At 45.4% G+C, this 23,300-nt stretch overlaps 1 protein-coding gene across 1 annotated transcript; it reads left to right on the forward strand.

Moving 5' to 3' along the window:
* Positions 1-840: 840 nt before the first annotated feature.
* On the forward strand, positions 841-23,273 carry GTF2B (general transcription factor IIB). The gene is made up of 7 exons (XM_069862841.1): positions 841-946; positions 3,556-3,662; positions 15,243-15,376; positions 20,027-20,173; positions 20,306-20,435; positions 21,032-21,313; positions 22,897-23,273. The coding sequence occupies exons 1-7, from the start codon at positions 870-872 to the stop codon at positions 23,028-23,030; spliced, it is 1,011 nt and encodes a 336-aa protein (XP_069718942.1). The 5' UTR covers positions 841-869; the 3' UTR covers positions 23,031-23,273.
* The last annotated feature ends 27 nt before the right edge of the window (positions 23,274-23,300 follow it).

A 23,300-nucleotide genomic window follows, 5' to 3' on the forward strand; every position in this document is an offset into this window, starting at 1 on the left:
AGCCTGGAGAAGAGGAGGCTGAGGGGAGACCTCATTGCTCTCTACAACTACCTGAAAGGAGGTTGTGGAGAGGAGGGAGCTGGGCTCTTCTCCCAAGCGACAGGGGACAGGACGAGAGGGAATGGCCTCAAGCTCCACCAGGGGCAGTTTAGGCTGAACATTAGGAAAAAATTTTCATGGAAAGGGTCATTGGGCACTGGCAGAGGCTGCCCAGGGAGGGGGTTGAGTCCCCTTCCCTGGAGGGGCTGAAGGGACGGGTGGACGAGGGGCTGAGGGTCATGGTTAGTGATTGATGGGAATGGTTGGACTCGATGATCTGATGGGTCTTCTCCAACCTGGTGATTCTATGACTCTATGATCCGAGGGCTGGAGAACCTCCCGTATGAGGACAGGCTGAGGGAGCTGGGGTTGTGCAGCCTGGAGAAGGCACAGGGGAGACCTTAGAGCAGCTTCCAGTGCTGAGAGGGGCTCCAGGAAAGCTGGGGAGGGGCTTTTTCCAAGGAGATTGGAGTGATGGGATGAGAGGGAATGGGTTTAAGTGGGAAGGGGGAAGATTCAGATTAAACATTAGGAAGAAATCCTTCGTGCTGAGGGTGGGGAGGCCCTGGCCCAGGTGCCCCGCCTCGAGTGCTCTGAGGGAGGGGGCGTGGCCAACCGGCGCCGTGAGGGGTGGGGGGCGTGGTCACAATGAGGGGGCGTGGCCTCCAGCGGGCGTGGCCAATCCGCGCTTCCAGCGCTTGGAGGGGCGGGGCCACCCGGCGGGCGTGGCCAATCGGCTCCGAGCGCAGGCGCGAGGGGGCGGGGCCTCCCCGGGGGCGCGGCCAATCGGGGGGCGCGGCCGCTGCCCCCGCCCCGCGGCTGCGCTCAAAATGGAGGAGGTGGCGCCGCCACCCGGCTTCCCTCGAGCGGCGCGGCGGCAGGGCGGCGCCATGGCCTCCACCAGCCGGTACGGGACCGCGGCCCCGCGCTCTGACCCGGCGGGTTCGGAGCGGGGGAGGAGAGCGGCCAGGGGCGGGGGGAGGAATGGGGTGGGGGGTCTCCACCATCTCTGCGCAGCGCGGGCAGAAAATGGCGGCGGCGCCTCAGGCCGCGGGGACGGGGGGAGGCGGGAGTTGGGGTCTCGAGGGGGCTGTGAGGGGGAATGGGGGCTGGTGGCAGGTGGGGGTGGCTGACGGGGTTGGAGGGGGCTCTGAGGGGGAATGGAGGCTGATGGCTAGTGGGGCTCGTTGAGGGGGCGAGTGGGGGGCACTGAGGGGCAAGTGGATGGTTTTGAGGGGGCTGCAAGCGGGAGCAGGGGCTGATGATAATTTGGGGGCTTTGAGGGGGCTCCGAGTAGGAGCTGCTGAGAGTGAGAGGGGCTCTGAGGGGGAATGGGGGCTGATGGCAAGTGTGGGAGGGCCCAGCAGGAGCTGAGAGGGGGCTGGAGGGTGAGGAGGGGTCTTTGAAGGGCAAGCAGGGGCTGAGGGGGCTGTGGGCGCTCCCGGGGTGAGTGGGAGCTGAGGGCATACAGGGGCTCGGAGGGGCCTCTGAGGAGGGGCAAGCGGGAGACTTTGAGGGGCAGTGCGGGCTGAGGGGAGGTGAGCAGGGAGTCATGGGGGAGGCTGAAGAGGGGGCAAGACAGGCCTCTGAGGGGCAAGGAGGGACTGAGCGCCAGCTGAGGCTCTGATGGGTGGCTGGAGCTCAAGGTGAGCAGGGGCTGAGGGCAGGTAGAGGCTGATGACGGGGTGAGTGGAGGTCTCTGGATGGGCTCTGAGGGGAAGCAGGGGCTCTGAGGTGCAGCAAGGACTCCAAAGGGTCAGTGGATGATGAGGTCCTCTAAAAGCCCACCCTCACTCCCTACCGTCTACGGCCCAAAGTCCCTGTTCCCTGGAGATGGAGCAGCAGTCTTTTCCGAGGCAGGGATGAAGGAAGGGCCACGGAGCAGGCTGTGGGGTGACTCTGACTCCTGCTAAACCTGTCCCGGGACCTGGGGAGCATTCCCTGCCAATCCCATGGCAAGCAGGAGTCATTTCTGGAGCTGGACCTTTACACACCAGCTACGTGTTTGCCTTCAGTGTGGTTCATTTAACATATTGAACCTGTGTTTTATCTGTCTAGATAAACGAGTTAAAATTGTAAAAGTTGGTCTTTCTACCCTGATGTTTTATGAAGGTAGACTCTGAAACCAAACACTGCTAGTGTTCTTTCAGGCTTCTGGACTGTTTTTCCCCCTTTTGCTTAGTGTGTCGCTAGCTTTTTGCGTAATACCAAATGTCAGATGACTGCAGTTGCTTTGTCAACAGTTCTGTCTTCTCGCATGAAAGTGTCTGGGAAAAGCGAGGAGAATAGCTTAGAGAACTTTTATGTACTATTTTGAACGTAATTTGCATGTGGTGGTCTTATGTGTACGTGGCCTTTCTTTGATATTAATAGAAATGTAGATTTTCAGTTTCAATTCTTAGATATTTTTCTGAACGGTCACTGGATGAATTTTTTTGTGGGTTTTTTTGTGCTTTTGGTTCATCAGAAGTATCTAAAAAGTCAAAATTAAGATGGAATACATAGACTGGGCTGAAATAATGGCCTAGTGGGAAAGGAGGAAACTGAGAACAATTTAACTTTTAATGAGATGTTTTCTACAATTGAAAGGATTTGTGATTATTTTTTGGCACAGTCAGACTTAGGTTGGAGGGGACTCATCATGAGTTTTTTTGTGATCAGACTCTGTATGCTCTGCTTTTTAGCTTAAGCAAAATGGAGTTGTTGAATATACAGACCCAAATTGAAAATACATATTATTCCCATTTTGAAATGATGGGTTTTAACAGGATCACTGAGCAGTCACTAGCAGCTGGAATGAAGTATTTATTTTGAAAATATTTGATTAGCAGCAGTTGATGATTGCTCTAGTCGGTCACTGGAACTGTTGTGTTAAAGAGTGTGGATACTTTGTAGGCAGTTTTTGATATGTTTTTATATTTATAAGAGTTTTTTAACTCTTGAAGATGCCTGTTACCAGAAGCAGTTGTCACAGAACTCCTTTAATGAGCTGATTAATTGTGAGATTTTAACAAAAACCTATGAGCTGCATAATTTAAAACAGAATTTTTCTTTTTATCCACATACTTGAAATAATAGAACAGTGGTAGAATCAGCTATTTCCTAAAGATAACGTGGTATGTGTGCACCACTTCCTCAATTCAGAACTCAGTGATACTGATCTGAGTGGGTGAGAAGGCTCATTTGGAATGATACAGTGGCCACCAGCTTCTTGGGGAAGTTCCTTTGGTGGCACACTGTGAGTTACCTGTCAAGGCCCTTGTTCAGGGTTTGATGTGTGTTAATAGGAGGTGGTTGGAGATTGGAGTTTAAAATCACCTAAAGCCTTGATTGTCAAATGTAGTGTTACAGCATTTAAACTGAACGTGAAGTTCGGGTGTTTAGTAATAGTCTGTCACTTAAATGGCTGCAACTTTTGTACTATTGAACTGTTCTTTCAAGCAAGGAACTTTTACGCTTTTCGATGTGCAGCCTGCCTGAGTCCAAGTAATTAATACTTCTGATTTCTTCTCCTAGTTTGGATGTGCTTCCGAGGGTGACTTGCCCGAATCATCCAGATTCCATTTTAGTGGAGGATTACAGAGCTGGAGACATGATTTGTTCCGAGTGTGGGCTGGTAGTGGGTAAGTAGCTATTCATGTTTTTATCAATTACCATATGACTTGCATGGTGTGTGTAGAGTTGTTTCCCACAAAACTGGTATATGACAATTTGAGTATTAAAAGGCTTTTTCTTGATGCATGCGTGCTTTGATGTTATTCTGTTGGCTAAAAGCTTACTATTTTGAACTGTCTGCCTTCTGGTACCTGCTTGCGTTATGAACAGAATCAAGGTCTCTTTTTAAAGATTGAAAATTTAGAATATGTTGTGCTATTGAATTAGAATGTTGTGCTGTCTAGTTCAGGGTTCTAGACTGTTGTTTCAGTCAGGAAAATATAAGAAATGTAATAAAGCTCCTTGACAAATAACTTTCAAAAAAAAAAAAGTTAAATACCATCAGTTTCGCATTAGTTGGAGATTTTCTTCTGCCTGGAAGGGTTTCACTTTAAGCTCTTGCCAGCACCTCTTTTTGTTAATTATCCTCCTCAGGCTTTTAACAATATCCAAATTTTGCTGAGCTCTTTTACTCTGTTCATGTGGCAGCCAATTCCACAGGCTAAACTGTATTCTGTAAACTGTATTATTTCTCTAAACTGCGTTATTTCCACAGGCTACCCTGTATGGAGGCGAGGGGCGGGTGGTTACTTGCTTTGTTAACAGCAGGGCTGGTTTAAATCACAAATTGTGGTAAAGAGGAATGATTCATAGTTTGCTGGCTCAAAATTCAAGAGTCTGCAGCAGTATTTCCTATGGAAATACGATAATGGAGTCCTATGTTAGTGCTTAAACACAGTTTGGTCCGTGTTTGGCTCTTTCCGTGGCTGCTGTAGGACTTGAACTGAAGTTTATAAAGGCCCATTGTGATCAGCTGATAACTTTTCAGGTAACACTGGCTGTAGGAGATTTCGATCAATAGATTATATTTTTAAGAATCGGGGAGTTCATCAGAAATCACTCCTCATGCACCACCCATTGCCCAGTTACAAGGTGTTCTTATTTAGGGATTTACTCTGGTCTCCTCTGAATCAGTAGCGCTGGAGAAGCCTTTAGTTCAAGTGGTCAGCGTTTGTGATGAGCAGAACCATTAGAATATTGGTACAAACTTCTGCTGAATTGAATGTTTAAAATGCAGTTAAGGTGGTATTGGATCCCCTTTACAGGCAGCATCACTGCAGGGTAAGAACTGCTGCTACTTAAAGCCTCTCTCGGTGTTTTTTAAGTATGCCTTTTTGTGGATTTGTCACTAACGGGCTAACTAACTTTACTTTTGTTGTGCTGATTGCTCTCATTCTGTCTTGCCTTCTTCATCAAGTCAACTTACCTGTCTGTTTCCTATTCATTAGTTAGAGTATCTATCTAGCAGCTGGTTTGCAAAACCAGTTAGATCAGGTGAAGATAAATAATTGAAGAGTCTGTAACCAAACAGAACTGTGAACACTGAGCACTTTCTTTTCTGGTCTGTTAAGAAATTTAGAAGAGGAGAAAATCGGATCCTGTTCTTGATGCCTGATTTCTGGAGATGCTGTGAAGTAGAGAAGCTCAAAAGGAGTGAAGACAAAACCTTGTTTCCAAATGAGAACTTTTGTGTGCTTGTTGCAGACTCCATTTTAGAGAGAAATGCTTTCATTTCTTGCTCTTACACAGAAAAGTTGTGGATCTGTGTTTTGAAGCTTTACATAGGTCCTGATGAAGCTGCTGTGAATAGGGCCTGGTCAGAATGTCTCGTGAGGTGGGCTGAAAGGCACCAAAGGGGATCAGTTAGAACAGTTAAACTCCCCAAACTGCTCAGAAGCATTACAAGTTTGTTTAAAATGTTTATGATTTTGGTGTCTGCAGTGCTGCTGTGCCAGGGACAGAATGGGAAATGCTGAATTTTTGCATTTATAGTACAATTGAGAAGTATACAGTGATGTGACTCACTGATTTGTTTGTTTGTTTATTTTAGTACAGTTTGGCTGAAATCAGAGCAAAGTCATTGACTAAACTAAGTGTATTTCTGCTTGATGCTTTTCTTGCTTGCTGTGGCAGAAGAGTAAAGTTTCCTGTTTGTGAAAAAAGTGTGAGTTTGTTAAATGTAAACCAGTGTTGCAGGATAAAACAGCTGGTGCATGGGTAATGTTCAAGTTTTGTAATGAATCTTCTGAGAATGAGATGAAATAAGTATTATTAATATTGTGACTGAGATTGCATTTATGAGATCTGCAGCTGAAAAGGTGAAGCAACAGAAAAGTTTAGGGGAGCAGTGATACCAAAATTGTTGGCAAATAAAACTCTCCAAGACTCGTTTTGGAGTTTTAGAAAGCAAGCATCCTCTATCAGGCCTGGGCAACATGCGGGAATGGTCTCCATCAATCATGTGCAACGAGACAAAGGCTGTTACAGAGTGTATTTCCCACTTACATGCATGTGTATAAACTTTTCCAGAAATCTTATGCATATTCTGTCACTTTCCAAGGCCTAATTTTAATGTTATGAAACTTTGCAACAGTCAAAACTCTTGCTAATTTGGAGCTGGCTCCAGGTCTCTACTTGACCTTGCCTTTCAGATTAGTAAGGATTCCAAACAGAGGTGATAACAGAAGAGACATCTGTTTAGTACAAATCATTCCTCATCCAATACGTTATCATTTTCAAAGAAAGGACAGTGTCTGAAAAACACCATTTTAAGGAAAATATACTATCAGAGAAAGGAAACGTGCCATCAGAGGGACATTCTGTATAACGTTAAAAACCTCCAACTGCTTAGATGAAGCTTAACTGTACTTCAGTGTAAATAAAATTATTGCACTTTGAACTATTCCACATATTGTATCAGCAGGATGCTTAGGACAAGGGGCAGCTGATCTCTTTAATGGTCAAATTCCATGCCCTGGAGCTGCATTTTGGAAGTACTGCTTTTTAAAGGGATTTCTGAGAAAGGTTTTTAATCAAAGTTGTTTTGTAGTTGTAGGTGTCATTCTTAGTGTCAATAAGACTACTGGATTTAACTTAAAATGGCATGCTGCTTTTTGGTTTTTTTTCTGCATTTAAACTGTGTTGGATTGTCATGCAGTGTTAAAACAGTTAAATTTTGTGATGTCAGCTTAATTGGAGTTGGTGACTTTTCTATCATTCCTTCAGATTATTACTGAAAGATCTCCTCTGCCTTCTCACTATTAAATTTTCCGGGTTAGCTTGTGTTCCATCTTTTCATGGTGACTGCTTGTAACTTGTTAGCTGCTTCTCCTGCCGATTGCCTTTTGAGTGGAAGACCTAAATTGTAATTATCCATGGGATTTTTATGTTAATCTGGATTGACATGCATCTGAAATTGTACGAGACTGACTTTATCTGCTGCCATAAGGCTTGCATTTTATTATACGTATTCTTCTCAAATGGTTCTAGGATATATGGTACAGTAAGTCGTTGTGTGCTGGCTCAAGAATTCACAAACAGTTCTTAAGGCTTGGAGAAGTAGGTTTTACAGATCTGTGTCCATTTAAAACGTTGACTGTATCTCATTGTTCAGAGAGACTTGGTGGGGTGAGAAGCATGTTGTTGAAGAGCATGAGTAGTAAATCCTCTTCCTCAGCTAAATATTTTGCCTAGTATCTTTTAGGCAATAAAAAAGGCTGGAAGTCAGCTGATCACAGAACAGGTGGGGGTTGGAAGGGCTCTCTGGAGCTCCTCCAGTCCAGCCCTCTGCTACAGCAGGGTCACATATGGCTGGGTGCACAGGATTGTGTCCAGATGGGTTTGAAAAACTCCAGAGGAGACTCCACAGCCTTTGAAGATTGGCGTGTACTTCTTTCTTCCAGTTGATTTTCTTTGTTTTCCAGAAGCTCCTTAAGCAGGTCTCCTGCCTCCTTTGCTTGACCTCTTACTCCTAGGGATGCTCCTATCCTGAAGCTTGGAGGAAGAAGTGCTTGAAGATTCACCAGCTCTCTTGGAGCCCTCTACCTTCTACAGCCCTATCCCACAGGATTTCTCTAAGCGGGCCTTTGAAGAGGCGAAAATTCACTCTCCTGAAGTCTGGCTTATTGCTCTGCTTCTTCCATGCAGGATCCTGAGCTCTACCATCTCATGGTTGCTGCGGCCAAGGCTACCCCCAGCTTTCATATCCCCAATCAGGATGTTCTTTGTTTGTTTGCACATTTTCCACCAGCACTCTTCTTCAGCTCCTCCATCAGTGTCAAGAAGTAACCATCAATGCTCTGCCCTTGGACTGCGTGTGCCAGGCTGTGTTACCTTTCCAGCAAATGCTTAGATGTTTGAAGTCTCCCATGAGAACCAGGGCCTGTTGATGTTACTTCCAGCTGCCTGCGGGAAGGCCTCATCAACCTCCTCTTGCTGATTTGGCATCCTGTGGTAGTCACCCACAGCAGTGCCCCATGTTGGCCTGCCCTTTGGTCTTACCCATAAGTTCTCCACTTGCTCCTCATCCACACCCGTGCTGAGCTTGATAAGTTCCAGTTGCTCCCTCACATAAAGAGTAACTCCACCCACTTGCCTTGCAGGCCTGTCTTTTCTTAAAAGCTCAAAGTCGTCCATGACAGCATTCCGGTCATGCCAGCTATCCCACCGCATTTCTGTGATCCCAGTGAGGTCATAGCCCTGTGACTGCACATGGATCTCCAGTTCTTCCTGTTTGTTCCCCATGTGGGACGTGCTCCGAGAACTACTTGAGCATACAGGCTTCCGTAGAGGAGGATCCACTGCAGCCATGCATGTCCTTGAGATGTTTTGTGTTCTGGTTCTTGTTGTGGGAGGCATGTAAGGGGTGGTTTTCAGTTCCTGGTTTATTTCTCAGTGGGATGTGATGGCATGAGCATTGCCCTTTTGGACACTGCCCCCAGGTCCTTCAGTTTAAAGTCTGCCTCACCAACTTGGCTGAAGATTCCCTTGCCCTTCCTAGACAAGTGGATCCTGTCCCTCCCTACCAGGCTATAATCACTGGAGAATGTCCTGTTGCCATAAAAATCAAACCCCTCCTGATGGCACCAGCCACCTAACCAGGAGTTGATGTGCATTGTACGCCTGTTTCTGGCTGCCCCCTGCCCTTCAGCTGGTAACGTGGAAGTAGAGAGATTGGGCACCTCTGTCTTTCACTTGTACCCCCTGGGCTTTGTAGTCTTCCTGGATTCTGCTTAGGTTCTGGCTTGCTATGTCATTCGTGCCCACATGGAAGAGTAATAGTGGCTAGGAAGCTGTGCTCTTCGTGAGTTGTGGCACCCCCTCAGCAGCATCTTGGCTGTTGGCCCCTGGAAGGCAGCTTCCCCCTCTTGGCTCCCTGTCAGGCTGCCTTGGTGCCCTCTTGGCAGTCACCCACTGCGAACGCTTGTCAAGATTGTTTTTACAGTATCACCTGTGGGCTGCAGGTAACAGTTTGCCCTCCTGGACCTTGTAGTGAGTGTCTGTATTGTGTGATGTGCAGGAAAGGGCTGAAGGAAGGATTGAAGTGGAATACAAAGCACTTAAATTTTCTTGGCATAGTAGCAAGGTGGTGAGCTGAGTTTCAGAGGGGAATAAGTGGCATATGTGCAGCTGAGTAGCATCTCAGCCTTCCTGCTAAGCCTTCCTGTAAGCTTCTATATAGTTTCATTAAGCATTTTCTTGGTGTTAAGGAACTGGAGCAGAGGAGTTTATTTTCAGCGTCTAAGTTGATTTTCTCTGACTGATTCACTATGTCTGCTTTGCTAGACAGGTGTGGCTCAGAGAACAACAGCCCTCTTGCATGGAGTCACTTTTGATAGCTGCCTTAAATAAAACAGCAGAAGTCTGGCTCCAGATGATGGGAGTCCTTGGACACATATCACCTTATTAAGGCTTTGAGTCAGATTATTAACCTATATGTTATTATTAAGTTTATTCCTTGTTCAGTGTACACCTGAGCGTTCAGTTAAAGAATTTTTGGGAAGAGTGCTCAGTAACTCGTGGTCAGCAGTGAGGCTGTTATAAAATGCTGTAAGAATGTTTGATTGGCTAACGCTTCTGAAAAGTTTGAGATCCAAATGGCGCATCTTAGGTTCAGATATGGTCTAGGAAGAGTAGATAAGGTTCAACTATGCACGGATATTTTTTTCTCTACCACGTAACAAATAAGCAAGAAAGGATTTCACAGTTGTCTCTGCTGGCCAGGCCATGACTGTGGATGTCTGTCATTAGGGATAAGATAGATTGCATCTATATATAGTTGCTTGTTTTCCCAAAGCCAAAGAAACCTCTTGGTTTTTCCCTAGCTGTTGGTGGTTCCCTGTAAGTGAAGGTGCTTAAGTACTGCTGACTCAAAGCCAGTAGAGGGCAGTCACATGGTTATGTCTCTTCTCGTGTCTTGATCCCTTCAAATGGTGAAAAATCTTTTCATGTTGGGCTGTATGTTTGTGGTTACTTCTTTCTGTGAGTATTGTCAGTATTTAGAACTAATACATGAAATCTCAATTTAAAGTACTACTTAAATAGGCACAAAACTTCAGATGTGGATGGGTATGAAAACCTTATATCTGGTTATTGCATCTGCACTTGGTGTCTAGAGGATTACAAAGCGCCTCATAGAAGTCAGTCCTTACAAATAAAACTGTCCCCCCAGGACAGCAAACTGCAAAGGATGCTGATACTGTTGAAGTACTGGGTTTATCTTTATTACATTTTGAATCATGCTATTTAGGGCTTGTGTTTTCCCTTGCTCCCTTACCAGATTGGCAGAGTGATTTAGGGCAGATACAGGCTAGAAATGATCTGAACCCCTCTGATGGAGAGTCCAAAGTCTCTTGTTTTTGTCATATAATCTAGATCAGGCATAACATTTAGTATTGAGATTCTGTTGTTTGGAGCATCCTTCTTGCATACTTTAACTGTTTGTCTTTTAAAGGCCATATGTCCTGGAGACCTGTAATTTCAGCTGTCCAGCCTTGTCCGCCAGATTTATTAACATTTCTACTCTCATTTGATTCTTCAAATTGTTGCAAGTTGACGGCTTAGGAATCATAGAATCACGGAATGGTTTGGGTTGGAAGGGACCATAAAGCCCACCCAGTTCCACCCCTCCCCTGGGCAGGGACACCTCCCATGGGATCAGGGTCTCCAAGCTCCATCCAACCTGGCCTTGAACCCCTCCAGGGATGGGGCACCTGGGCCAGGGCCTCCCCACCCTCACAGCAAAATATTTCTCACTAAGATCTCATCTCAGTCTCCCCTCTTGCAGCTGAAAACCATTCCTCCTTGTCCTCTCCCTGCACTCTCTGATCAAGAGCCCCTCCCAGCTTTCCTGAAGCCCCTTTCCATACTAGCAGCTGCTCTAAGGTCTCTCTGGAGCCTTCTCTTCTCCAGGCTGAACAACCTCATCTCTTTAGCCTGTCCTCAAATGGGAGGTGCTCCAGCCTGTGGATCATCTCCGTGGCCTCCTCTGGACTCACTCCAAGAGCTCCACGTCCTTCCGGTGCTGAGGACTCCAGAGCTGAATGCAGCATGCAGGAAGCCTGGAAGTCCTTTTACATTTGTCATTGTTTGGATGTGCAGAAGCTGCTCAGGCTTTGTTTGTGTAACATCCGTTTGCTGTCAGTGCTGTACTGCCTGTTTCGATCCCTGGCTGCCTGTACGTATTGGCATCCTGCTGTCCGTGTCTGGAAATGAGTCAGAGTATTCTGTGGGGATTTTATTTGTTTGGGGTTTTTATTGAATGTCTCAAAGCTTGCTCTGGTTCTGTTGGTGATTGAAGCTGAGTCCTGTGAGTCAACTGGCGCTGCCAGTGGCAACAATGCATTTGTGGCACTCACAATTTACTGAAAAGGAGAACTTTTTTGCAGGGAGCATGGGTGTCCTACAAAGGTCTGGACATTTTGTAGAAAGAGCTGTGTCTGTAAATTGTGGAATCTTTTGTCCCCAAAAAGTTTATTCTTAGGTAACATTTAATACATCTGGTCTTAAATAGAAGTTCTAAAGCTGAAAACTGGGAAACCCCCCAACCAGTTGAGGTTCTGTTTCGGAAGCTATAAAGGTGAATGCTGCTGTATAGGGCAGTGCGTGTGCTCATGATCAGGATGTGGAGGAGCAGGCGTCTGGAATGCTGTGTGTCACTTTGGGTTTCTTCGTAGAGGACAGACAGAGTGAGCATTGCTGGAACGCATCCAGCAGGAGGCTGCAAAAGGGGTTGTAGGGCCCGGAGCATCTTCCAGATGAGGAGAGGCTGAGAGTGGGGGTCATTTAGCCAGAAAAAGTGAAGCTCAGCTCAGCCTGGCCCTGTGCAGTTCCATGTCTGCACGGTTCTCAGCTTGTTGTCTGCTGTCAGGGTTTGTCATTGTAGTTTGTCTCAGCACCTCATTACTCTGTTTCATAAGGAGCTGACTGAAATGAATTGTAGTTTTATGTGCTGCTTTATAAATCTGGCATTGTAAAATGCTTTTAATTAAAAGAACAATCTATGTGCTCACTAGATGGCAGCAGATTCCTTAACGAACTGTGAGAATGACACATTCTGTAGAAACAATAGGTATTCTGGTAATTCAAAGTGCAAATAAACTTTAATACCATATTGATATTAAGATTAAAATATCAGATAATAACGTGCAAAGCTTGATGTGATGCACAACTGACATCAGAGCTTGTCTGTTAAAATCTTAATAACATCCCTTCTCAGAACTGTTTCAGGACTGGATATGGAAGGGAACGTTACCTGGGGCTTGAATTTTGTCCTATTTCTTGTTTTGATTAAGCATCTTCAATTCAATTTGCAGTTACATTGTTGTCTTATAACCATACAAAATGCAAAAAGAGAATAAAATACACGTACTGCGAGTTATTGCAAGTGGAGTGCAATGTTAAAATAGCTGGTATTATTTCTCTAAAAATATATAATTGCAAATTTTAGATTTGATGAGAAAAAATGCTTTCCTTTGAGAAATGTTTTTCTGGTTTTAGTGGGGGGTAGGGATGGGTGGGATTAAACATACGTAATGTGTGATACATAAACATTTTAAGTTAATTTTTAAGAAAAAAAATTTACAATGATATTTTAATTTTTGACACTGAGCTGAGTTTCCTTTTGCATTTCTGTAGCGCATGCTCATTGTGTTTCGCAACTGTGAAGTGAAGTAACCTTGGTCTGAGGTTTTCCGGTTTGAATAACAGTTCTGCATTTTGCTAAATGAGCTTTTCAGCTGGTGGGTAACCAGAGTCGGTGAGGTTTGCAGTGTGTTTCTACTTGAGACTGTGTGTTACCCTGTTAGGCTGTGTTTTAAACAGTAATTAAATGTAGGAAGAATGGTTTATGAAATTAAATGGAGAAAAACTATTCTGTTCAGAATGATGCTTTAGGGTGTTGGTCTGGAGGTGGGTTCTGCAAAGATGTGGTCCTGTGAACTGTGTTTTTGTGTGTTTTTCAGAGGAGGAAGCTGAGGAGGCTAACTGATCTGTCTGATGAAAATTAAATAAAGGAGTGTCGAACGTCACCATATCTGGTAGAGCTTATTTTTGTTCAAAAGGGCTGCATCAGAAGGAAGTCGTGAGGGCAATATGCAGCCACTCCCAGACTTATCACAGCTCTCAATACCGTTGCCAAGACCAGTATAATAACGGTGTTTTTATAAGGCACTTACTGGGACCTTGTTTTACTCTGTGTGACTGTCAGACCTGCTATCCAGTTGCTTCAGGAAAGCCAGACAGAAGTGTATGACCCAGCAAATTCAGTTCAAGGCTCAAAATGTTACCTCAGGACCGGTGTTTGCGGCTGGTTCCTTGTACTTCTTTTTGTAAGGCTGACTTCAGTATTTCATAGTTTTGTTTCAATCCCTTGGGATGGGGCTGAATTGCATCTGTACTGGTATCGCAGTTCAAAGTGTTTTGTAGAGTTAAAAATAACAAATGCCACACTTTTTGGTTTTGGATGTAGAATGTGATGATTAGCTGCTAGTAGCTGGGTGCATTTTCCATCTATGAAAACCTTGTAGCCTGTTTGTTCCGTTTTCATTGATATTTCTAGCTTGTGTCACAGTTTTATAAGGTGGAATGCCCTTCCTAGGACCTCTGTGTTTTTCACACTGAGAGGATACAGGGAAACTGTTTTTTTGCAATAGTAGATTTCTTGGCAAAGTAGAAGTATTTGCATACAGCACCTTAAGTACACAAATAAATGCTTTATATTTGGGGATTTGTTCTCCTTATCTTTTCTCGGCCCTCTGTGGTGCGTTTGCCAGAGCGGGCAGTGATAGAACACTTTTTTGTTAGAGCAGGAGTGGTTCATAACTCACAACAGGCAGATCCCTAAGTGCGAGTCATTTAGGTCATTCCCACTTGTGTGGAAAAAATATTACATCATTGCCCTGTACTCAGTGTTCTATTTATACCATGCCAGAATTTTAAGTACATTTTGCTTTTTTTAGATGCTGTAAACAGTGCTGGGGGGTTGTCTTACAGCAAAGTTTCTGCTAGGCCATAGAAGGAGCAGTTCTGAATCAAATATTTATGGAGCCCAGGAGCTAGAGGAGCATGCTGGCTGCTAATTTAAGCAGGGGGGGACCTTTATAGCCAAAGGAAGGGATCTGTACCTCCTTTTACTTTGCTATATCCTTAACCTTCTAGTTTTGGATGATTCCACCCTGCCTGCTTGGTTTGGATTAGGGCAGTAAATAAAGGTGGAGGGTAGCTGTGAGCACGTCTGACAAATATCGGTGAGAACACCTCTAACCTGAATTTGTTCTTTCAAGTTGTGGTGATTTCTTAGGTTTCATTCACAGCTTTCAATTTCAAGTGTGTTGCTTGCATAATTTCATGTTAAGAATCAAGTTCCTCATTCAGAACAGATCCCCCGCTCCCCCCAGGTAGCTCTGCAGTTGCACCGCTCTGTGGATTCTCCAGCTTCACCTCTTGTATTGCCATTGCTAGGAGAGGGCTTCTGTCTGCCTGCCCGTGTTTGCACCGGGGCAAATCAGCCTCTGTGGTTTTGTACCAAAAATTCCACTGGAAATTTTTCTTACAGTCAGTGCTACTTTCTTCTTGCACACATTTATTTCACAGCGTACTTAGACACGGATAAAGGTAGCGTATTTTTCCTTGGGTTTAGCAAAGCAGGATGGCAATTGTATTCTGATATCCCTACTCAGAGCTGTACTACGCTTCGCTGTGAAACATGAAGAATAGTGTTCTTTTGTGCTTTTCTGTACATGCATTCTTAAAAATACTGTAGTATTGCTCTGAAGGCAATACCTTTGAGATACTCTCTATGGTGAGAGTTACTTCTCAATTGGAAAAGTTGCTGTAGGAAAGGTAGAGATGAATGTGATATGAATAGAGGGCTGCAAGGGAAGCTGTTTCATTTGGAGAATGTGGGTTTAGTACTTTTTCTGCTTACTCATTTTGGCTGTGGAAGATCCCATGATACTTTTAACTCTTTTCAATCTGGATGCTATTCTCTAGTTTTCTGTGTGACTCTAGTTGCATTTTCTTTTTCATTGCCTTCAACTTAACTTGTAAATCCCGAGCATTTTGGTACATTGTCCCACGGGTTACTGTTCCATTTAGGAATGCCAGCAGACTGCCTTTTCCTAATGAAGAGCTCAGATGTGTGACTTCATGTTCCATGAAATATTTCACAACGTTGCATTAATGCAGACTATTGCTTTCTGTGCACTCAGGTGACCGCGTCATAGATGTTGGGTCAGAGTGGAGAACCTTCAGCAATGACAAGGCCACAAAAGATCCGTCTCGAGTTGGGGATACCCAGAATCCCTTGCTGAGTGACGGTGACTTGAGTACAATGATTGGCAAGGTAACACTCTAAATGCTAAATTTTACTAAGTTTAAATGTCTTGCAATTCAGTGATGTGTAAAACATGGCTCTTCCTTGGGGGCAGCAGGAAGGGACTGACCCCTTCAGCAGAGGGAAAGTTTGCCATACTGTGGGGTTACTTGCCACTTCTTAGTATGCTGCTGTAAATAGGAAAGCTGATGTTGCAGTCTTTAAAGAAACACTTTGACTTAGCAGGTGTATTTGAGATGCTTCTGAAATAACAGATACTTAGTTTTGAGGTCTCAGTAACTGGTACTGCCTAGCTTGAGCGATCATTTTTTGTAATAAGATCTGTATCAGATTGACGTTGGAGACCTGGAGATCCACATGCACGTTGTACATATTCTTCCAGCTGATGTTAAAGCAATAAATGTAGAATTTTTTCATGGTGTGGGTGCTCCAGAGGAAAGTGCTCAGTGTATGTTTGAGTTGAAAGTGGTAGAGCCATATCCTGCTGTTTTACACAGAGCAATCAAGCAGTGGTCCAGGTAAGTTTTCATTGTTGTCCTTTGTTCAATTTTGTACATTCAAGAAATCCACAAATATCTCATGACAAGACAGTCCAGTTGCTGATGGGGAACTATTAAAGAATGTATTGCTGCTTTGGTAGAAGTTCTTGTAGCAGGGATGCTGGTAGGGTGAAGAAATGGGCGTACCTAAATATGTATGGATAGGTGTAGGGGAGCATGCACCATCCTCAACCAAGAATTCTCCAGAGAGGTGAAGACATCTAATAAATACTGGTACAGACAGCTAGTCTTGAAGCTTTATTGGTGGAAAAGAGTCCTATTCAAAGGATTGTCCAAGTAGATGCTTGTATGTTGGACAGCTCTAAGCATTGCTGTCCTTCAGACTTGAGGATGCATTAAGGTGGCTTTTGGAATCTGTTCAGGCAAACAAATATCTGCACTGCTCCATTACAGAAGTTGGCATTGCTAAGCAGCTCTGTGAAGCAGTGCTGTAGGAGTTACTGGAGCTTTAGTGTTGCCTATACAGGTCCAGAAGGATGGTAGTTCTTTGGGCTTGGATTTCTGTCGCTGACTTGGTAACCTGGCGTAAAGATCAGAAAGACGCCTTTACAGATATTGCTCCAGGTTTGCACTGCTGCCTTGTTTTGGGACTGTATAAAGACAGGGTTTTAAAGATGCGAAGAAGCATCTGTGAAAAGTTTGTTATTCAATGAAAACTACAGATTTTCAGAGATGGATGTTCATGTAATGAAACAGTTTTGCTGTTAACCAGCACATCCAAGAATAGGCACAACCGCCAGTGTGATATGATTTAACCTGTGAGAACCGTGGTAGAAGTGTCCAAGCACTGGAGCTGCCAGGATAGTGTTGGAGAACACAGAGGGAGCAGTCTGCCCTGCTGTGGGTGTATTATTTGCATGAGAAGGAATCACAGAAGAGAAGTATTCTCTACAGGAAATGGAGAATCTGTGACAAACCAGGATGTGTTCAGGACAAGAGTTCCTGTGTTTGTCTTGCCAGTGGGCAGGAGCTCTGGGGTGTCAGCTCATTGATGTGACCTCTGTATCAGGAGCTGCAGTTTCCCTCAGTCACTTTGAAGGAAGAGGATGGCTTATATCGGAATATGCTGAAGAAACTTCCTATCGGTGCAGACAAGGCATGGAATTGGCAGCACAAATAACTCAACCAAGGAAGTGTACGTTTCTCCAGCAGTCTCCTGAGGTCCCTGTCAGCAGTCAGCTGGGACGAGGATTGACCTAGATCTGCACAGTGGCTGAACGAGAGTGAAATTGGTGTGGTCTTGAGGAAGATAAGCAGTATCTGACAGAGTACAAACCAGCCTTAATGAATTCCAGAGAATGAAGCGGGATAAAGTGGTATTTTCTCATTTAACAGTCCCTAGAACAGCCTGGCGTGGACCCCAGACTTGTGTGTCGGAGATTGCTCTACCCTTCTGCCTGGGACAGGGAACGCGGGTTCAACTCTCCCTGAGGTACAGATAATAGAATCTTTAAAACAAAACCCCACCCCATGAAACAACCTCAGCACCAAAAAAACCCAAACCACAACCTGTGTTGCAGAAAATCCAGAAGAGGAGGACATTGATAACTGTCATGGCAACATCATATTAGTGATCTACTGTAAGCTTCTGGGAGTGGAGGTGGAGCTCAGACCACTTGCCTGTTACAACAGTAAAGTTCTGAGGACCAAATTAGCAAGGCAGGAGGGGCAGTGCTGCTTCACAGAATGGTTTGCCCCTCTTTCTCTGTGAAACCCGGCTGTGCTGCTTCAGGACCGCGTTCTGCTGCGGGAGGGTGTGTGGTCCGTATCTGCTGGCAGCAGAAGAGAGGTTGCTCTGCCCCATGCAGAGGGATTAGTTAGTTCCTAATTGGTTTTAGTGCTTAAGGGACCCATCTGTCTGAGACAGCAACAGCCTGTGTTGGGAGGAGGAATAATTTGTCTGAAGAGGAGGATGGATAGCGTAGCTGGCTGTGGTGGAAGTGGTTTGTGCTCTGTGGGCAGGTCGTTAGGATATCGGCACAGCTCTGGATCTCTGAAAGCAGGTTCCGTGTGCTGCAGTGGATCTGATGGCAATGCAGATCTCTTGGTGGGGCATTAGTTGTGACTTGATTGTCAGAGTATTATAGTTATTTCTGAAATCCTAGTGTAAAGTTCAAGAAAACTAACTGCACGAGCAGTTGTTGTAGTGACTACAGCTACAAGAGAATTCAGGTTGGTCAAATGAGAAACAAGTAATGTCTCAGTGTGGAATTCCTGTCCCTTGATCGGCTGCCTTGGAAAGGAAGCTGACTGTTGTCAGACTGCACAGTCTGGATCTAGAAGTGCCATGTTAATAATTAGTGGTGAGATCTCAAGGGCTGATGATTGGAAAAGATCCATCAAACTGTATAATGAACGGGTTGTACTGGGCAAGAAGACTGCCAGACCTAGGGGCATACCTTGATGCTGTGGATAACCTCGAGTCGGTGGTATGGATGATGTTTGTGATAAATTCCACTTTCTGCTATTGAATCATGGAATGTCCCAAGTTGGAAGGGACCCACAAGGATCATCACATCCAACTCCTGTCCCTGCACAGGACGCTCCCAACATTCACACTGTGGGGCTGAGGGCATTGGCCCAAAGCTTCTAGAATATTGTCAGTCTTGGCACCGTGACTGCTTCCCCACGGAACTGTTCCAGCGCTCCACCACCCTCTGGTGAAGAACCTTTTCCTAACGTCCAACCTAACTCTGCCTTGGTGCATCTTCCTGCCAGTCATGACAGGTGCCTTTCTTGCTGAGATTGTAAAGATGAGTAGATGTCTCATAAAGGCCGCAGCAGTAGAACACACAATTCTTAAGGTCTCTTTGATTTCAGTTAAAACTATACGGCTTCTGTGTTTTCTGTGAAGGGAAAGGTGCTCCCACCATGGTTGTCACGGGCTGATGCCAACAAAGCATTGTCCCTCAATTGAAAGCTCCAGAAGGAGCTTGGATGGTGCATTTAAATAGCAGATTCAGGGAGAATTGCTGTGGTTAATTTAGGCAATTGAGATGGAAGAGTATTTTCCAACCCTTTTATAGTTGTGGGCTGTACATTGGGAATCCCTCTTGGAGAGGGCTCATACTGACAGGGTAAAACCCTTTGGGTAGCAGTCCCTGCCCAGAGCGGTGTTGGTAGTTTCAATAGACATAAGCAAACCTTTAGAGGGAAAGGTAACCACGAGTACCACCAAGTGTCAAAGGCATGGGCCTCAACAGCAGTTGTGCCCACTGAGCTCATCGGAAATGGGGCGGAACTGGAGTCCTTGGGCATAGGGAAGGGAATGGTTAAGAGTGAGCGAGTTAGTGTCAGCCAGAGAACATGGATTAAATGCAGATGTGCACCAGAGAGGGATTATAGAATTAGACACTGCTTGAAAATAGAAGGGCAATTTCCAAGAACGTGGGTCAGGGAAGAAAGCATGAGCTCTGACTCCATCTGGGCAGCTCAGAGGGATAATTGCCTGGATGAGGTCTGCCCTTGGATTGTGCTGTCCTGGTCCCGCTTTGTGCCACCAGAGTGTCCCTGGGTTTCCTGCAGGGCCATGCTGTAGGGGTGTTTACGTGTTGCCACAGCTAAGGCTGGCAGCTGCTCGCAGGCACAGCATCAAACTGGTCTGAAGAGGTCATTGGTTTGGGTGTTCTCTTTGTCCATGCCTTTGTTCTCACGTTTGAGTTATCGTTGCAACAGCTGGTCTCCAGTTGGCCATAAAAATGTATTTTTCTGACCTGCTAGTGGAGATGGAGCCCAAATGACATACAGGTCACATAAAATCAAATCCTAGGACCTCGGTGCTGGTGACAGGAGTGTGGAGTTGGACGCATTGGCTATGTATTCATTTTGTTCTTTAAACTATCGTTCCATTAGGAAAGAAAAATCCCTGCACAATCTATGTTTCTTGGAAATCAATTCATAGTTTGAGACCTGTGTAGAGGGTAGAACCTGATGTTTGGGTCGGTGCTCAATTGTGTGATTTACTTCAGGGATGTTTAGGTGCCCAGCTGTTGGAGCAGACACCTTGTATTGAGGTGTGTAGAGCTGGAGGATGCTCACTCTCAAAACGAGGAGGAAATTTCTTGTGTTTTAATTGACAATAACAATTTTTCTTCACCAGGGCACGGGCGCAGCGAGTTTTGATGAGTTTGGTAATTCCAAGTACCAGAATCGCAGAACCATGAGCAGCTCCGATCGTGCAATGCTGAATGCTTTTAAAGAAATTACAAACATGGCAGACAGAATCAACCTGCCCAGAAATATAGTTGTAAGTTCCTGTGTCCCTTCCTTGCATCGTTTCAGCATTGACTTAGCATAATATAATGAGCACATGAATTTTTGATATTGCTGCTAATTGAATGGCCTAGAGTTAATTAAATTTGGTCTTCTTGCTTTGAAGGATCGAACAAATAATTTATTCAAGCAAGTGTATGAGCAGAAGAGCCTGAAGGGAAGGAGTAATGATGCTATTGCTTCCGCTTGTCTCTACATAGCCTGTAGACAAGAGGGTGTTCCAAGAACCTTTAAAGGTAAGTTTTTTAGTGATACAGATCCAGTTCTCCTGTTAGTTTTGGTCACTGTTGCTGTAGGAGGTTGGTTTTCCCATCCCAAGACTTTCTGGATGGGTTGTTCTCAGCTGCAAGTTCATCTTTAGAGGGAAGGAAGAAGGGAGTCTGGAAACTTCTTCTATTTGTGAAGGGAACCGGGTGCTCAGGTGTGGGATTTTTGGTCGTAATGCATTAAAAAAAAAAAACATTTGAAAGTAATTTGGAGTGTTGGTGAAGGTCTGGGTTTGATCGGAGGATGATGGGGACTGTTGGAACTGAGTTGGAACGAGCAGTTCTGCAGTGAGTATGTGCAGCTTTGCCCTGACAGGGTACAGCTCTTTTGACATCGAGTGCCCAATTCCCCTCACTTAGTGAGCTGCAGGAATTACCTCCTGCTGAAGGGTGTGCACTGACTGAAGTGGTTTGGGAGTTTCACAGATGTGCAAAGCTCATTTCATGATGGTGGCATTTGTGACACTGGCCACCTTTATGGGTCTTGATGTGCTGAGAATCAATTTGTTTATTCTGAGGGAGCTGATGCTGTCAGCCCTGAAGTTTAATTTTCACTCTTTGTTTAGAAATATGTGCAGTGTCCAGGATTTCCAAGAAGGAGATCGGGCGGTGTTTTAAACTGATTTTGAAAGCTCTGGAAACCAGTGTTGATCTGATTACAACTGGAGACTTCATGTCAAGATTCTGTTCCAATCTGGGTCTTCCCAAACAAGTACAGATGGCAGCGACACATATTGCCCGTAAAGCCGTGGAACTGGATTTAGTTCCTGGCAGAAGCCCTATCTCTGTCGCGGCTGCAGCCATTTACATGGCATCACAAGCTTCTGCAGAGAAAAGGACACAGAAAGGTAAAACTTCACTGTTTTTTTCCCCACCTCCCACCCCTCCATGTCCTGCTGCTCAAAGGAGAATTTGGTGTTGTCATAAAGCTTGGTGAGGTCCCTGTGGGGGTGACGAGCTGCCATTCCAGCTGTGTAGAGCCAGGACCAAACCAGGACCTCCTGATCCCCACAACAAAAACTGAGTGATTGTCAGTGCTTAATGTAAGCAGACTTCACTCTCTTCTGGCACGAGGAGTTGGATTCTTGGATGCGCTAGACCAGCACATTCAGATGAGCAGGATTTTACCGTTACCCATGCTGATATCCCCATGTGTCTGTTCTGCTGCTCTGCAAGACTCCAAATGCAAACCTGGGGGCTGTCACAGGTCGCTTTATGGCTTCAGATTGCACTGAGGCTTTAGCCATTCCAGCAGACAGGGAGTCGTGTGGATTGGCCTATGTTCCTTGACTTCCCACAAGCCTGCAGTAAGAGCTGAAGTGGTGGGACAGCAGGTTTGGATGCAGATCACCTTTGGCAGCCCTGAGGAAGGTGCTAGGGAGCCAAGGGCTGCTCTCAAGCTCCAGCACAGCAGGGATCAGCCTCTGGGGCTCAGGGTAATCCAGCCCAACACACAGGGAAGGGAGGGAGCTGAGGCTGCAGTGGGTAGAACATGGGGTGGCAAATGGTGCCAAGTGCCGGTAGCTGGCTGTGGAAGCTCTGCTGATGAATCTAGTCCAAATCGCATCAGAAACATTAAAAATACAGCAATTTCTTACTGGAGACGTGCTTCTAGGTAAAGAACAGCTTTTATCTGTCAGGGTGTGATGCTTTGCTTGGCGTTTATCACTGATGTTTCTGTCCCTGGAGCTTTTAATGTGTTGCAGTCCCCTGGGCCTGAGAGTCATCCAGAGCCTGAGCAGCATGGTGCCCTCACCCTTGCTGCCCTGGAGCCACTGGATCCTGTCCCTTAGGAGCGATGGCTAAAACAAAACGTGACTCCCTGCTCCTTCAGCATCCTTTCATGAGGCCGAGGGCTTTCATGCAGGTCAAGGTTTAAATTCCGCAGTTAAGCGTGGAGCACATCTCAGTGTCTGTGCCCCTCAAACTGGTGTTTCCTCTGCCTGCCAAACCATAGCTTGTGCTGTCCTGCCGAGTGATCTCTGTGTTGTTTCAGGTAAAAGTATTTCACATTTAGCTGAAGGGATTGTATTCCCTTTTGCCCCGGCTTCAGTTCTGTGCTGGTTTTGCTTGTTTTTAATGAAGTCAGGAAAATGATGATCCTAATGTTGACAGAGATTTATTAGGATGTCATTGGGCACATGCAGACTTTGCAGGAGCTTTTTTTTAATGACTTCTCTGCTCCTGGCCCTCTGTCAGCTTGGAACTGATGTTGTCCCATGACCGATAGCATAAGTTGAGTTGCGGCATGTGAGAAGACAGGCCTTGCTTGTACACAAAGCGTTACCCAGGGGTTTAAAGCCGTGTTTTCCAGGTTTGTGGGGGAGGTCGGAGTCAAGCAGTACATGCAGCGCTTCCAGATAAACTGTTCACGGTCTTCAGTGTAAATGGGAAAAGGCAAAACTAATCCCTTGTCTGCTTTCTGTCTCAGAAATTGGTGACATTGCTGGTGTGGCCGATGTTACGATCAGACAGTCGTACAGGCTCATCTACCCTCGCGCTCCAGATCTCTTCCCGGCAGACTTCAAGTTCGATACCCCCGTGGACAAACTGCCCCAGCTGTGAGCTCCCAGAGGGTTCCTTTCATTTTCATTGCCCCTTTCCCCCACAACCTCTTGTTTTTTTTGCCTATAATAAAGGATGTACAAAGTGTTAATATTGAGTTGTCATGTTGTGGAACTGGAGGATGCGGTGACGGAGCAGAACTGCTGGAACGCAGCACACATTCCAAGGGTAAACCAGCTCTTCGTGTGGCATTTTGTATGTATATAGAGGTGGAAATAAATATTTAATTACTGTTGCAACAAACTTAACTTCATATTGTTGAACTCTAGA

This window comes from Phaenicophaeus curvirostris, chromosome 8, assembly GCF_032191515.1.
Source record: "Phaenicophaeus curvirostris isolate KB17595 chromosome 8, BPBGC_Pcur_1.0, whole genome shotgun sequence".
In the NCBI taxonomy this organism is placed as follows: Eukaryota; Metazoa; Chordata; class Aves; order Cuculiformes; family Cuculidae; genus Phaenicophaeus; species Phaenicophaeus curvirostris.